Consider the following 15490-nt stretch of genomic DNA (forward strand, 5'->3'; position numbering starts at 1 on the left):
CTGGGGCGTAGGAGCCTTCAACAGCCAATCGTCCAGGTAGGGGAAGACTGAAATCCCTGACCTGCGCAAATGAGCTGCCACCACCGCCATCACCTTTGTGAACACCCGAGGGGCACTGGTGAGACCGAAAGGAAACACGGTAAACTGAAAGTGCTCGTGGCCCACCTTGAACCGCAGGTAACGCCTGTGGCTTGGCAGGATAGGAATATGGAAATACGCATCCTGCAAATCCAACGCTACCATCCAGTCTCCTTTGCTAGGGCAGACAAAACCTGAGCAAGAGTGAGCATCTTGAATTTCTCCTTCTTGAGGAAGAGATTGACGTCCCTTAAATCCAAAATAGGGCGAAGGCTTTTTTTCTTTTTGGGAATCAGAAAGTAGCGGGAATAACAACCACTGTCTACTTCTGATATCGGGACTCTTTCTATGGCTCCCGCAGAACCACACTAGGAGGGGTTGGGCGCAGTGGAGGGGGGCTGTGTGACCCTCTGGGTCTGATGGTATCACGACCACTTCCTCTTCCGGGATGCTGTGAAGCCTGAGGACGGTGGCTAAACTGTGGCTGGCGTGGTACCACGCCCCTCCCGAAGCCTCGGAAGGGGCGAAAGACAGACTGCTGTTGTGCCGCCGTTGAAAGGCCCAAGGATCTGGCCGTGGCTCGAGAATCCTTGAACCTCTGAAGCGCGGAGTCTGCCTTTTCGCCAAAAAGGCGAGAGCCATCAAAGAGCATGTCCATGAAGCTGGACTGGACATCCCCTGAAAAACCAGTAGAACGTAGCCAGGCGTGGCGACGTAGGGCCACGGACGATGAAATCGCTCTGCCCAGCGAGTCGGTTGTGTACAAGCCACACCGGATTCTAAACTTGGCTGCATCTCTCCCATCCTTTACAGCCTGGGTGAGTGTGTCCCGTACGCCCTCCGGGACCTGGGGCAGCACTTGCGCCACCGTATCCCATAAAGTATGGGAATAACGGTCCAATAGGCAAGAGGTGTTTACAAACCTCAATGCCAAGAAAATATCTTCTTCCCAAGCTGATCCAGCCTCTTGGATTCCCTATCCGGGGGAGCGGAAGGGAAGGCATCACGGGAAGTAGAGGCTTGGACAACCAAGCTCTCAGGAGTGGGGTGTTGTGTAAGGAAACTAGGGTCGCTGGGAGCGGGTCTATGGCGGCGGCCGACCGTCCTATTCACAGGAGCCCCTGTGCTGGGTTTGGACCACGTACCCAGAAGGACGTCTGTAAGAGCCTCATTGAAGGGCAATAACGGCTCCGATGTTGACACCCCCGGCTGAAGCACTTCTGTCAGGATATTCGTCCTGACTGGCACCATAGGCAAATCTAGGTCCAAGACCTCAGCTGCCCTACGCACCACCATAGCGAGAGAAGCACCCTCCTCCGTAGCCACATTAGTAGGAGAGAGCATACCAGTATCTGGAGATGTGTCCAGTCCACTGGCCTCCCCTAGATCCACATAGCAGTCCTGCTGCAATCCTGATTCTAAAGGGTCCTCAGACCCCTCCCATTCCTCTCCTGCGTCTGGCTGTTCCAAATAATGCTCAGATAATAATCTGGGCCGAATCGGCTCCGTCGAAGTCGACATCGTACGACGTCGGCTCCGGATCTTCCGGAATAAGGATGGGGCTGCCACCGGTGGCGGAATCGTCGACGTCAGACCCGGCGCTGAAGGAGGTCGACTGTGAGAGACCGGCGCCAGTCCAGATCTGTTATCTGATCCTGAGGTCCCCAACGGCGCCGAGGCCGAAGCCGCCGAATCCAAAGGGGCCCCTGCTGACCCCGCGGGGCCCGAAGACCCACCCGAGGGTACAGCCCGCTCAAAGACGAGACACATGGCCTCGTAGAATTCTTTTATTTGAGCGGGGGTTGATCCGGTCCCCGGAAAGGGGGAAGACGCGGATTCGACCCTGGCGACGGCTCTGCAGAACTGCGCTCGGAACGTCGACATTCCCTAGACGCCTCGTCGGTCGACGGGCGTGGCGAAGACTAAGTCCGCTTGGACTTCTTCTTCTTCTTCTTGTGCCTCTTACCTTCTGATGACCTCGAATGCGAGGAAGAGGACTTGGGGCTCCGGGAGCGGTGCCGCGACCTCCTCCTACTGCAAGACCGTGACCTCAGCGGAGTCGCACCGACCGAAGACGAATGTCAGGCCACAAGAAGCTTAAGGGATCTCTCCCTCAATGCCTTCGGCGCCATGGCCCGACAATCGGAGCAAGAGGTGGAATCGTGGTCCTTGTTCAGGCACCAAAGACAAACTCGGTGCAGATCCGTCACCAACATGGTGCGATGACACGCATCACACGGCTTGAATCCTGTCTTTCTCGAAGACATGACTCCAAACAAGCGTCGACAAACCGTCGAAGCAGGGTAGCTCTTTCCAAAACTACACTTAACCGGCGCAGAAAGATAAGAACTGACCTACGCGCGCCGAGACGACGTCTATATAGACAACCGTGACGTCATAGATGACTCCAACGACGCTGACGACGCACGCGGAGCTGGTCACGCACGTGGATCCGAACGACGCCGTCCGACGGCGCACGCGCAGGTTACTGCTCAGAAAAAACTCCGGATTCGAAGCTGACGCCAGGGAATTCTAAGGTAAGGAAGCTGCAGCTAGAAGTCTCTATCAGATACAGGCCCTGTGGCAAGTTGAATCTGCTCCCCCAGGGCCCATTCCATGGAAAGTATTAGGGAAAAAATGAGGACACCTTGGATTCTAGGCAATGGCAATGGGATCCACACAGCGGATTCCCCCAGATATAAAAAAAAGACCACTTCTGTCATTTGGCTATCAAGTTGGCACCATGGTCCTCCAAGTAAAGGCAACTCGCTCTCACAATGAAGGTGCTTGCCTTGTTTGTTTCTACTATGAAAATGCCTGTCATTGAGCCCACCGTCACATCCAAATCACCTGCAAACACAGGTTTCATGACCCCAATACTTCCCAGTCTGTTGATGTAATAGATAGTGGTGATGTTGTCAAACAGAACTTAAAAGGTGTCCTTGAGATGGAAGGGAGGAATCAGCAACACATTTACACAATATTACCATAGTCTATAACTGTGGAGGACTGAAGGGACAACCCAGATTGGAGAGAGCCATCCACCACTGCAAGGCTGGGAGGACAGAATGAAAAAACAGCACCCACTGTGTGTGGGTAGCATGGTTGGAAACAGTCCTGCACCTCCTTTTCCTCCTGGACCAACCCCCCCACCACAACAAGCCAAGGGTGAAAATCAGATGTGGCAGCGTGATTGAGTCACTGATTAAAGAGAGATGCTATGCCTGTCACTGTGGAATGCTACTACATATCTAACTTTTTGAGTTTTTCTTTAAAACAATTGCTCTTGAAATGCTTGCTATTATTCCTGACACTACAGCTGCTGTTGTTTTTTTACCAAATGGGGAGATGGGAGTGCTGCTGGGAGTGCTGCTGTCATTGATGAATTGATGATACCTCTTAAAATGACACCTTGAGTATTAATTTTGTTTTAAAGATCTACTGATTTGAAGTTGTCAATATCAGTGTTCATTCACTTGATCTCATCAGCATGAGTACCAAACAGTGATGATCCTGAGATTGCCAAGTTTAAGATTATCTGTTGTGCTTGAGGAGACAACAATGTGGTTGAAGCCAAGAAGAAAAACACATGGAAAGGCCATGGTAGATGCATCTGGCTGCTGAGCAGGCAAGTCCTTAACTAAGCTGATGGCCAGGGCTGACGTTAACATGCAGAGTGCCCTTAAATTCATCCTTATTCTATTTGAACAGATGCTTAATGAGCTTGTCCATAGATTTCCAGAGGTCTCTACTATAGTATCCAAGCAGAACTGTGGAACAGACTGCTTCCATTGCAGCCCAAATCTAGCAATATCTGACAAACGTTCTGGCTTACAAAGTACATTATTTTGCTCTCTTATGAGAAACAGATGCAGAACAAAACACATTATAAAGTCTGTGGGCTACTGAGAGTTATGGAAGGAGTATCCGTCAGGATGAAAGAATGCAATTTTGAGAGGCATTATTTTTTCCTCATCCTTTTGCCTACTGGCACAATGTGTTGTCACTGCTGTATTGAGCCTCTCAGCTACAATTCCTGAAAACAGAATACATCATCCCCTGGGACACTCTATGAAGGGTTGAAAAAGGTATTACTGCCAAATATACTCACCTCTGAATCAGTAGATGAGGAGTGATCTCTCCATGCTCTATAGTAAATGCCCAAGAAAACTATGGGTCATTTGCATTTTTATCTGTGACTCTTTATTGTGACTAGATTGTCTGTCCTCCTCTTTTTTTATTTTAATCATCCGTCATCCTCTTTATCCAAAAGAATCTGGCACTGCATGTGCAGATAAATTAGCTTCTAGAGTTTAAGACCCTTCTGACACATGGGTCCTGCACATAGGGATGGGCAGTAACTCTTCACTAAGAGGTTTGGGATTCAGTGCAGTAGGTATAGTTATAATACATGTCTATATTTGTATTCATCAGGGTTTGTCCCCTGGACACTGGAGGGGACGAGCATGAGTTCTTTCAGGGTTTGGATATCCTCGACAATGAGAAAGATCGTGACCACCAAAAGTACCTTGGTGTTAAAGGACAGGTTCCACAGACCTCAATGTTGAATGTTTCAGAGGCAAGTGCCTACAGGTGTAAAACCTCAATGTTAAATACCTCAACATTCACAGTATCAGGAGTGTTGATAACTCATGGTACAGATTGAAGGCCCCAAGGGGGTCAGATTGGGCATGGGCAAATCCAGGGCAGATGAGGTGGGAGGAAAGAACCTCACATTGCTGGGCCATGAGCAGCTCCTGTCAAGGCATACTCCTTTCCTGTTCCTAAGCCTTGGGTAAGGCATCTCCAAATAGATTCAACACTTTGATATACAGGGAGAGTCTGGAAAACAGATGACACAGAACGCATTCTAAATTTCCAAGAGTTAACTCCTCACAAAGAAAGAGTGCCAACATTATGACTCAAGAAAGAGTGCCAACATTATGACTCAAGAACAGGCTGGGAAAGCTAACACCTCAGTGCAACATGGCACAGCATGAGAAAAAAACAATGACAAAGGAGGACAATGTTGAAAGATGTTGGGTAACATGAAATGGAGATTTCAGCCAAAAACAGTCTTGAAAGATCAACTGTGTTCGGGACTCCTCTTAGAGGACCACAAAAAATGAATGCCTTACTGACCTAGCACTCCATTATGAGAGGTTCCAGCCTTCTAGATATCTAAATATTCAGTGGCAGCTGTAAGTTGTATACAGGAGTGTGTGTGATGCATATCTGTGGGCTGCATTTTCCTTTCTTTTTCATTTTGAAAAGCAATTTTTCTTATTCATATTCTAACTTTTTTGGATATCCTTGACAAGGAAATGGCTGCTCTTTTTTTTTATTCCAATATGGCTCTATCACCCATTTCGCTCACATATTATTCCCACTCTATTTGTGCAGGATATCGTCTAACTATTGTAATACTGGCTTCATTTTGGGGCAGCGTCATGCAAGCTTGGATCTTGCTCTTTCATTTGTTTTATTTTATTTCCCATAAATCTCTCATAACTGGACCACCGTTATCTGCTAATTATGGCTTATGGTTGCCTATGAGTCAAATCCTAATTTCTCCCACTTCGTTCATTTCGGTTTTATGCATCAAATTATACTTATCTATGGCTGTTACATTCATGATAATATTATGCTATCTGCTATCATTCTTTCCTGATATTCTTAATCGATTAATCTGCTCCTCTAGTTTAATTTTCCAGTCACCCATTTTCTATGCTTCAAATCCATGCCTTTTTTTTTTAAGGTATCACGTTTAAATAAGAAAAGCTTCTCGCAAAGGGTATATATGAGAAACCATTCTAGAGTGCATACATAGTCTTCTATACATTTTATCTTATATATTATGAAAACATAATTAAGATAAATATCAATACTAAGAAGTACAAAAATACCTTTTCTTTTAATTTTGCCAATTTCTTGTCTTTTTCTGCTTTTTCCTCTTCTTTTGTTTGTCTCTCAAGTGCTTTCATTTCAAGTTTCCGGAAATCCTGAAATGCACAAATAAAAAGAAAAATGAACCACTAGAATACAGATCACCATATAGGATTATAAAAGCACTGATTTTAGGCTTCAAAAATGATCATGTTGCGGGACGTGGCTAGGAAGGGCGACCTGATGGTCGTGTCTCTAACACTCCTGCCATGGCTCAGAAAATCCTCATCCATCATGCTTTCTAACAAACCATAGAGGTACTGCTCTACACTTATGAGATCGATGGCCCAACATGAAGCCAAGCTCTGACATTCAGCAGTGATGCATAAAGAAGACCGCCCGTAGACAACCCTGCAGCACGGTCAAGATGGCATCACTGTATCCCCATTAATGTGAGGTACAACAAGTGGTGGTGGGTGAGAGGTGGTGTCATACAGGAGGCGCGTGCGCATTGTCACTGTTACAGCAACTCAACATTGATTTGTGGGGGAGGGAGAGGAGGGTTGGGTGTCACACTGCAAATTGGCCCTTTCCGATGCCCTACGTCTATGCAGTAGTGCACCCTTATGCATCCACGCAAAGGACAAGAGGACAGATGACTGGAGACCCCCGGCTGATTGTGCTGTCCCAGGGCAGTCATCTCTATCTGGAGTAGGGAGGCCAACGGCTCATGGCTTATAACTTATTTTCCTGCTTTGACACTTCCTGAGGTGTACTCTCAAACCAAGCTACATAAAAAACTATATTAAAAATATACCAATATAGCCAAGTTAGAATCTGATACACCCCCCTTTATCTGCTGCAAAACACCAATGGTGCAAGCATGGACCTACATGAGAACCTAAATGAGTCGGAAGCGACACTAGCGACTGTGCGCCCAGTGAAATGTGTGCTGGTGAACCATTCGGGCCTTTCATGAGTCATGGATAGTGCCTCCCCCAATTGTTGACCTTGCTGATGTAATAGCACTATTGCTTTGGGAACCACTGACAACTGCTAATCTTCTGGGGATATACATGCTGCAATGGTGTTAGCGGCACTAGAAGAGATGACACTAATAACTGCTGTTATTCTCCTATAAGAGTGCTGTACCCAATAGGTACAGGGTGTTTACTTGTGTATACAGCTGACCCTGGAATGGCCAGATGCCTACAACCAGAGACAAACCTACTCCTGGGAAAAAAACTAAGAAAAATGGACAAATACACCAAACCGCTTTCTAGCAAGCAAACTAGTTTGGAGGTTTAACCTGTGGTGATTTTGGTGGTGGAGTCGCTCTGAGACACACAGGAGTGAACAGCTCTTATCTTTCAGGCTATTCAGGACTCTAAATCAACCGTGGAAACTAAGACAGGCAAGGTCAGCCTTGATGTGACACTCCGGAAGCAAAGCATATGCAACACTGTAGACAGTGTTACAGAAAATGAAGGGCAGATTTCTGAACTAGAAGACACAGTGAAGGGGCTTAAATCCACAGCTGCACAGCTTGTTGATATTTTTAAAGAACTGACCCAATAAGCAGAGTATGCATAAGGTCAGTCTTGTAGGAATAATCCAGGTTTTGTGGGATTTCCTGAAGGGACTGAGGGCACTGATCTAGAACCGTTTTTTAACACCTTGTTATCCCGAAAGACAAACTGTCACTGCAGTTCATAACTGCACAAGCCCACCAGGCCTTGCTGCAAGCTCATATATCATGAAAGGGCGAACCCTTTCAGTATTCCTTAAAACCTACAGTCCTAATGGGGATGGTGCAATGCCTAAGTAATGCTATGTGTGAGCCACTGGCCCAAGCCTGGTATTAGTTAGATACTTCATTTAGACTTAGGAGGGGTTTTATTTCAATTTTCCCTTTTCTTTTTTGGGGTGATATAAGAAATGTGGAAGATACTTGCTTTGCCTAAGACATAGGGACGCTTGTCCTAGTAATATTTTGATAGATACCTATCGTGGTGAAGTTAGGGGCAGGGATTGTTTGTCAATAGTACAATTTTACTCTACAGTTTGGTTATTCATGCCTGGGCTCAATGTTCGCTGCAGCATCACTGATTCCATATGACCATCACTGGATTTGCAAGTGCCATTAAAGTACCACTAAAATGGCTCTTTTTATACATTAATGGCCTCCGCAATATAATTAAAAGGAGGACAACTCTTAAGCAACCTAAAGAATACGGCGCTGATATTTTTTTGCTGCAGAAAATCCACCTGATGGGCAACAATTGTTCCTTCATCAGTAGGATTCTCAAATGAATATCATGCTGACTTCCATAGAGGCTCCAGCGGGGTAGCAATCTTGATAAATAACCACGTGCCATTAACGATTGACCATATAAAGACTGTTAAAGTGGGATGATATGTTTTAGTGGCAAGGTTATTCTATTTTTTCCTGGCTAAGAGTGTATATGCATACTCACCACCTCCGATCTATCAGGCATTTCAGCACCATGTAAGTACAATTTTATTCACTTCACCGTCATTTCTCACGATTAGAGGGCAATACTTGAACAGACTTTTAAACACTGAACTAGACTGAGCGAGTCCTAAACTGCCAGTCATAACATCCTCATATCCAGCAGAGTTCTTCAAAGCTGCACTTGGACTAAGAGACACTTGCATAATTATCATCCTGAGGCTGGAGGATACACCTTTTTTTCAGTGACTCATCAATCCATTTCCCGGATTAAATATGTTTTTACTCCTGTAATGTAGTTCAGAAGATAAAAGAAACAAATATTCACACACAAGGCATTTTAGACCAAGCACAACTCAAGATTCTTCTACAAAGCAACAAGTCCAAAAAGAAAAAGAAACTAAGTTGAAAGTTTTTATTGCTGGGGCTTACATTGGCCCAGCGAAGGTTAGCTATAAGATGGTTGTCCCGAGGGCTCCAACATTTGCTGAGTGGAAGAGGGACATGGCTGAACAGGCAAATGCAGAAGAGTGCCATATGGGGAAAACCCACAGGGATGATAAACTTGCAGATGATCTGCAGGCGTGGGCTGCTGGACCCCACCTGGATACTCATCCTCCACGAGCTGAAAAGGGTGTTGTTTGGCCCCATGCCAGGGGCGTAGGGCTGGGGGGGATTGGGGCCATGAGTACCAGGAGTCGGGGTAGGAGGGTGTGAACAAGTGTAGTTTTGGAAAGTTGATTTGATTAGCTACTCCTTATGCTGTACAGAGAATGGGTGCAGTAGGTGAAGCGCAGGGGATCTTTCTTGATGCTGAACATGCATTCTATGTACATTTTCTGTCCTCACTATTTTGTCTTGATGACATATACATGCCAATAAAGACCCATACCTATATGTTCACAGTGATTAAGAGAGATTTTCGAGTTGCCATTTGGGGAAGACACCAGATGATACTTTCATAGGAAGCCTAATAAGGCTGTCATCAGAGGTAATCTTACATTAAAATAGTAAATCAAAAAAGCAACGGCCAACAGAGATCTTACAACCTTGAAAATATCATACAGGCAACCGAACAAGACATTTCAAAGTCTGAATTTCAAGAGGTACAAATCGATGAACCGGTGAACATTTAGCATGCCTTTTAGAGCCACCTTCACAAACATGGTAATAAAACCAGTAAACTATTGCTCTGTGAAAAGTAAAGGGAATACAAATATTCCACATACAAAAGACATAGGCAGCAACTTATACTGCCCCGGGAGACATACGTAGTGTCTTTGTACAGCACTACAGACTACTCTATTTAGGCCCTCTTCCCTTACGATCTCGGAGCCTACATAAACATTTGAAAATGTGACTACTATTACCAGCCCAAGACTCACACTTGACCAGCAGAACACCTTGGACTAACTACTTCCCATTGAGATCACTGAGGCCATTTCCCACATCTCTGGGTCACAATCGACTCCCCATGGAGTTACTCAAATGCCACTTGGCCAAACCACTGCTAGAGCTATAGTCTACTGCACGAGAGAGGAGGTGCCTCACTGGAGACCTTAAAAGGCACATATAAGGGTTATCCTAAAACCTGATAAACATGCCTATATGTGTGCCTTATAAAGGTCGGACTTCTTAATTACTTGTAAAATCTTTGATTACTATATTCACTAACCTGGTGCATATTGATAAGAGTGGTTTTATGACAGACCAGTTAACTAGGCATGACATCGAAAGATTTTACAATGTTATCATGATGGCGGTGAGATTGCAGGAGTCTTTTGCTGCAATACCTATAGAATTTGAAAAGATCTTTGATAGCCTTTCATGGCAATATTTATTCTCTCTGTACTTTGGTTTTTGGACTAATTTTTGTATTCGCTGTCAAACTACTACACAAAGCACCAGGAGCTAGGATAAAATCAGCCTTTCTAAATCATTCAACTTGCAAAGGGGCACAAGACAGGGGTGTCTACTGGCACCTTTACTTTTTGCATTAGTGGTGGAACACCTGGCACACCTACTATGACAGGCTACCAATATTACAGGTTTTGGACGGTCCAGGGGCTATGAAGAAAAGGTATCCATATATGATGACAAGCTTTTGCTGTACAAGGGATGACTTGAGAATTCAGGCCCTCTGATTATTTAATTGTTGGGCAAATTTGGAACATTCTCGGCTTGTGTCAATTGGAGCAAAACTAGATTGTTTCCTATAGGCCACATGACCAAGACTGCTACATGGATGAACTGGGCTGGAAATCCTGTTACTAAAACAGGCTTTAAATATTTGGAGATACAAATTGTGGACAATGAAACCCAGGTTACAGCAGCCAACAACTCGCCCCTACTTGACAACATATGTAGAGACAACCTTCATTTGCCGACTCTGCCAATATCCTTGATGGGAAATGTGGTACTGCTATTCAGTTGCTGGAAACAAATCACCCAGTGTGCTGATGTCTAGCGCAGACCACCATAAATCTGTTGATAACGTAGCCATCTATTTCTATAAGAAGCCCCACAATAGTTGTAGCAGATGCATAAGGGAAGCGAAATGTAGTAATCTTATGGGAATGCTGCAAGCAGGACAAGGCCATAGTGAGGAGAGATGGAGCGGGTGCCAAATAAAGACATTTCATGGGAAACTTGAGGCGAAATGAATAGCCATCAGTATCGCTTTCACAGGGAAGACCAGTCTCAACCAGATTATGGCCAGCCAACCAACAAGCCACCCACTGCAGTTGCGATATTCAGAAATACCTTTCAAAATAAGGGAGGCTATGAATGATAATGGACAATAGGAAGCCATATGGATACTTTCCTCTGCTTTAGCATAGCCACTATGAGTGCCTCAGTCAGCGTTGGTGGGAGGGAGACACTCTTCTATGATTCTTCATAAATTTTCAATAGGCTAGAGGACAACTGAGATGCAAATAAGACATTAAGGGCCACATATACAACGCTTTTTGCGGTCCTAAGTGGCCCGATTCACAAAATCGGGCTGTTGGCAACAGCAAAAATTATTTTATGCCTGTACAAAATGCGATTTGGTAACTTATTATGAATCATATTTGCGATTCGGTATTTAGAAGGGGAGTGTGTTGTTGGTCTGTTCCAAAAACCAAACCGGTATCTTATGTCTTACTGTTTTGCAACTGAATACTGGCTGCAAAACAGTAATATTTGATCCTCGGTTTAAAAGAGTTGGTAACCCATACACGAAGCGAAAAGGGTCCTTTCCCATTCTCCGCAGCACGCTCTAGGGTTGCCCTCACTCCCACCTCATATTTGCCTGGCGATGGAACCGCGGGTGCACCTAATCAGGAAGGATTCTCTGTTTAGGGGGTGGAGATGGGGCAGCGACCATGATGACCTCATAGCAGTCTATGCAGATGACGTCCTCACCTATTTGGCGGACCTGATTAACAGTGTCTCATGCAGCATACACCTACTGAAATGCTTTGAGGAGGCATTGGACCTCCAAGTGACCCCTTCGAAATCCATGATAGTGCCCTTTTCAACATCACATGACTGCTCTGCATGGCAGGGCACAGTGCCCATCAGGTGACTAAGTTTAAAATATCTGGGTATTTGGGTGGCGCTTGTCCCTGACTTAACTTGGCCCGAGTCTGTGACCATTAACACAACGCGCGACTGCCGACTTGATGAATTGGCGCTCACTTCCATTGAACATTTTTGGTCCCTTTGAACTCTTTAAAATGATGGTCCTCCCAAGATTCTTATATATCTTACAGAATCTACAGTTTCTGCTGACGCACTCCTGGTTTCATACCTTTGATACAACTATAATGTCCTTCCTCTGGCAGGGAGCTAGACATCTCATAGCACTGCAGCATTGTCAAAGGGGTCCATAGGACGATGGACTGGGCATGACCAACCTTTACTACTTGGCAACTCAACTTCTAGTCATATATGATTGGTTTGCAGGAGGGGGGTCGGATACAGCATACAAATTGGAACTTAACACCCTAGACCAGTGGTTCCTAACCTTTTGACTTCTGTGGACCCCCACTTTATTATTACTGGAATCCAGGGACCCCCACTGAATCATTATTGGAATCGGGGGACCCCCCCCCCCACTGAGTCATTACTAAAAGCTGTGGACCTAATCGGTTAATACTATTTAATTTTCTAGGGGGTCCCTGGCCCACATGCTGGGATCCACTGCCCTAGACGTCTCTAAAATACTTGGCATATTATATGGTTCACCGACTACTAAAGACCTGGGCCCCGGGGACAAAAAGGGTGTTCTTGACATGGCGGGTGGCCTTGAGGCACATTCAGTGGGCGACCACTGTGACTCAGCAGACTCCTTTCTGGAGAGGTACCTGGCTGCGGTAGAAGCAGCACTACCGAGGGTTCACTAGATGGGACCAACTAGGAATTTCACAACTTGGAGACGTAGGGCAAGCAAATCATATGTGTTTCATCCAAGAGATACAGACAACCTACCAGCTTCCACACTCACAATTTTATGTCTCCAACTTCGCCATGCGCTCCAGACACATATCACAGACACTACTTCACTTCCAAAATATAGCCTGCTTAAGGCTACATTGCTAATGGGGGTGATGAGTAAGGGTGGAGTGTCCCAGATATATAAAATGCTGGTCAACAACGCCCTAGACCTGACCCACGTAGGGAGAGATGGAAGGGATGGTTGAGACCGCTAGAGGAGGAGGACTGGCGAGACACTAATGGCACTGCAGCTTATATCCATGTCATCCCTGCTGCAACTCATACAAACATACTATCTATATGGAGGTTATGTCTCCCCCATGAGACTGCACCGAGCGGGACTTCTCACAAACTCTGCTTGTCCCAAATGTAATACAGCCCTGGCAGACTTTTTCAATATGATATGGTCATGTCCTAATATCCAGCGTTATAGGATTAAGCTGCTGGAGGAACTTTCAGAGCTCCTGGGATGGGAGGTTTCACTGTCCCCATTGGTTTTGATACTGGGAGTCATGGAAGGTATTAGGGGAACAAGAATGCATCGGATCTTCTTGAGCACCGCCCTTATGGTTGCCAAAAGAAACATTGCAATAGGTTGGAAGGCGGCTACACCACCGACCCTCTTGAGATGGAGAAGAGGGGTGGACTGGTGTGGTAGGCAAGAGAAACTGGTGTATGAAGTAAGGGTTTCCCCCGTAAGTATGCTAAGATCTGGGGAAAACGGCTGGGTATATATATATATATATATATATATATATATATATATATATATATATATATATATATATATTTATGGAAAATGTCACTTACCCAGTGTACATCTGTTCGTGGCATTAGTCGCTGCAGATTCACATGCTGCGCACATCCCGCCATCTGGTGTTGGGCTCGGAGTGTTACAAGTTGTTTTTCTTCAAAGAAGTCTTTTCGAGTCACGAGATCGAGAGACTCCTCCCATTTCGGCTCCATTGCGCATGGGCGTCGACTCCATCTTAGATTGTTTTCCCCGCAGAGGGTGAGGTAGGAGTTGTGTATGCTAGTAATAGTGCCCATGCAATGGAGTGAATACGTATGTACATAATGTAGTTTAAAGTAATATATTTACAAATTTACAAATGTTCAAGATCAACTTCTAAACGGCTACAGGCTTCCGGAGAGGCGGGTGGGCGCATGTGAATCTGCAGCGACTAATGCCACTAACAGATGTACACTGGGTAAGTGACATTTTCCGTTCGATGGCATGTGTAGCTGCAGATACACATGCTGTGCATAGACTAGTATCAGTTATCTCCCCAAAAGCGGTGATTCAGCCTGTAGGAGTTGAAGTTGTTTGAAACAATGTTCATAGTACTGCTTGACCTACTGTGGCTTGTTGTGCCGTTAACACATCTACACAGTAGTGTTTGGTAAATGTATGAGGCATAGACCAGATAGCTGCCTTACATATTTCAGTCATTGGAATATTTCCTAGAAAGGCCATGGTAGCACCTTTCTTTCTAGTTGAGTGTGCCTTTGGTGTAATAGGCAGTTCTCTTTTTGCTTTAAGATAACAGGTTTGAATGCACTTAACTATCCATCTAGCAATGCCTTGTTTAGAAATTGGATTTCCTGTATGAGGTTTTTGGAAAGCAATAAATAATTGTTTTGTTTTTCGAATAAGTTTTGTTCTGTCAATGTAGTACATTAACGCTCCTTTGATGTCTAATGTATGTAGTGCTCTTTCAGCTACAGAATCTGGCTGTGGGAAGAACACTGGTAATTCTACTGTTTGATTCAAGTGGAACGGTGATATGACTTTTGGTAAAAATGTAGGATTTGTCCGTAGAACTACTTTATGCTTGTGTATTTGAATAAATGGTTCCTGTATGGTAAATGCTTGAATCTCACTTACTCTTCTTAGAGATGTAATGGCAATTAAAAATGCAACTTTCCATGTTAAGTATTGCATTTCACAAGAGTGCATGGGCTCAAAAGGTGGACCCATGAGTCGTGTTAAGACAATGTTGAGGTTCCATGAAGGAACTGGTGGTGTTCTTGGTGGTATAATTCTCTTTAGGCCCTCCATAAACACTGCCTGGCGGGAACCACCACTTGGCCGCTCCGGCCATTCTGACTTTCCCGCTGGGCCGGCGGGCGCCCGCCAAGGGAGTGCCCGCCGGCACAGCGGGAAAGGCCCTGCAACACAGAAGCCGGCTCCGACTGGAGCCGGCGGTGTTGCAGGGGTGCGACGGGTGCAGTTGCACCCGTCGCGATTTTCACTGTCTGCTATGCAGACAGTGAAAATCATGCTGGGGCCCTGTTAGGGGGCCCCTGCACTGCCCATGCCAGTGGCCAGGAACTTCCCTCTATTCTTTTGGAATTGCCCCTCTCTATATTGCCCCCGAAAACGTCCCCGCTGATATTGGCTTTGATAAGTGGGCCTTGCTTGTGAGGTTGTGGCCTCTGTAGGTTGACCTCGAAACCCTCCCCTAAATTGTGTTTTGCGAAATGTGCCCCTGCTCTGTGGGGAGTAGAGTGCGCCCATGGCTTTTGCCGTATCAGTATCTTTTTTGAGTTTCTCAATAGCAGTGTCGA

The 15490-nt window shown here is 45.5% G+C and overlaps 1 protein-coding gene across 2 annotated transcripts in view; it reads right to left on the reverse strand.

Annotated features, from left to right (window-relative positions):
• The window catches only part of CCDC112 (coiled-coil domain containing 112), a 212106-nt gene that overhangs the window by 37388 nt on the left and 159228 nt on the right, over nt 1-15490 (reverse strand). For both annotated transcript variants that reach the window (XM_069226498.1, XM_069226499.1), the window contains one exon: nt 5985-6080. In XM_069226498.1, coding sequence (XP_069082599.1) covers nt 5985-6080 — 96 coding nt within the window. The remainder of the gene's footprint in view (nt 1-5984; nt 6081-15490) is intronic.

Source organism: Pleurodeles waltl, chromosome 1_1 (assembly GCF_031143425.1).
Source record: "Pleurodeles waltl isolate 20211129_DDA chromosome 1_1, aPleWal1.hap1.20221129, whole genome shotgun sequence".
Classification (NCBI taxonomy): domain Eukaryota; kingdom Metazoa; phylum Chordata; class Amphibia; order Caudata; family Salamandridae; genus Pleurodeles; species Pleurodeles waltl.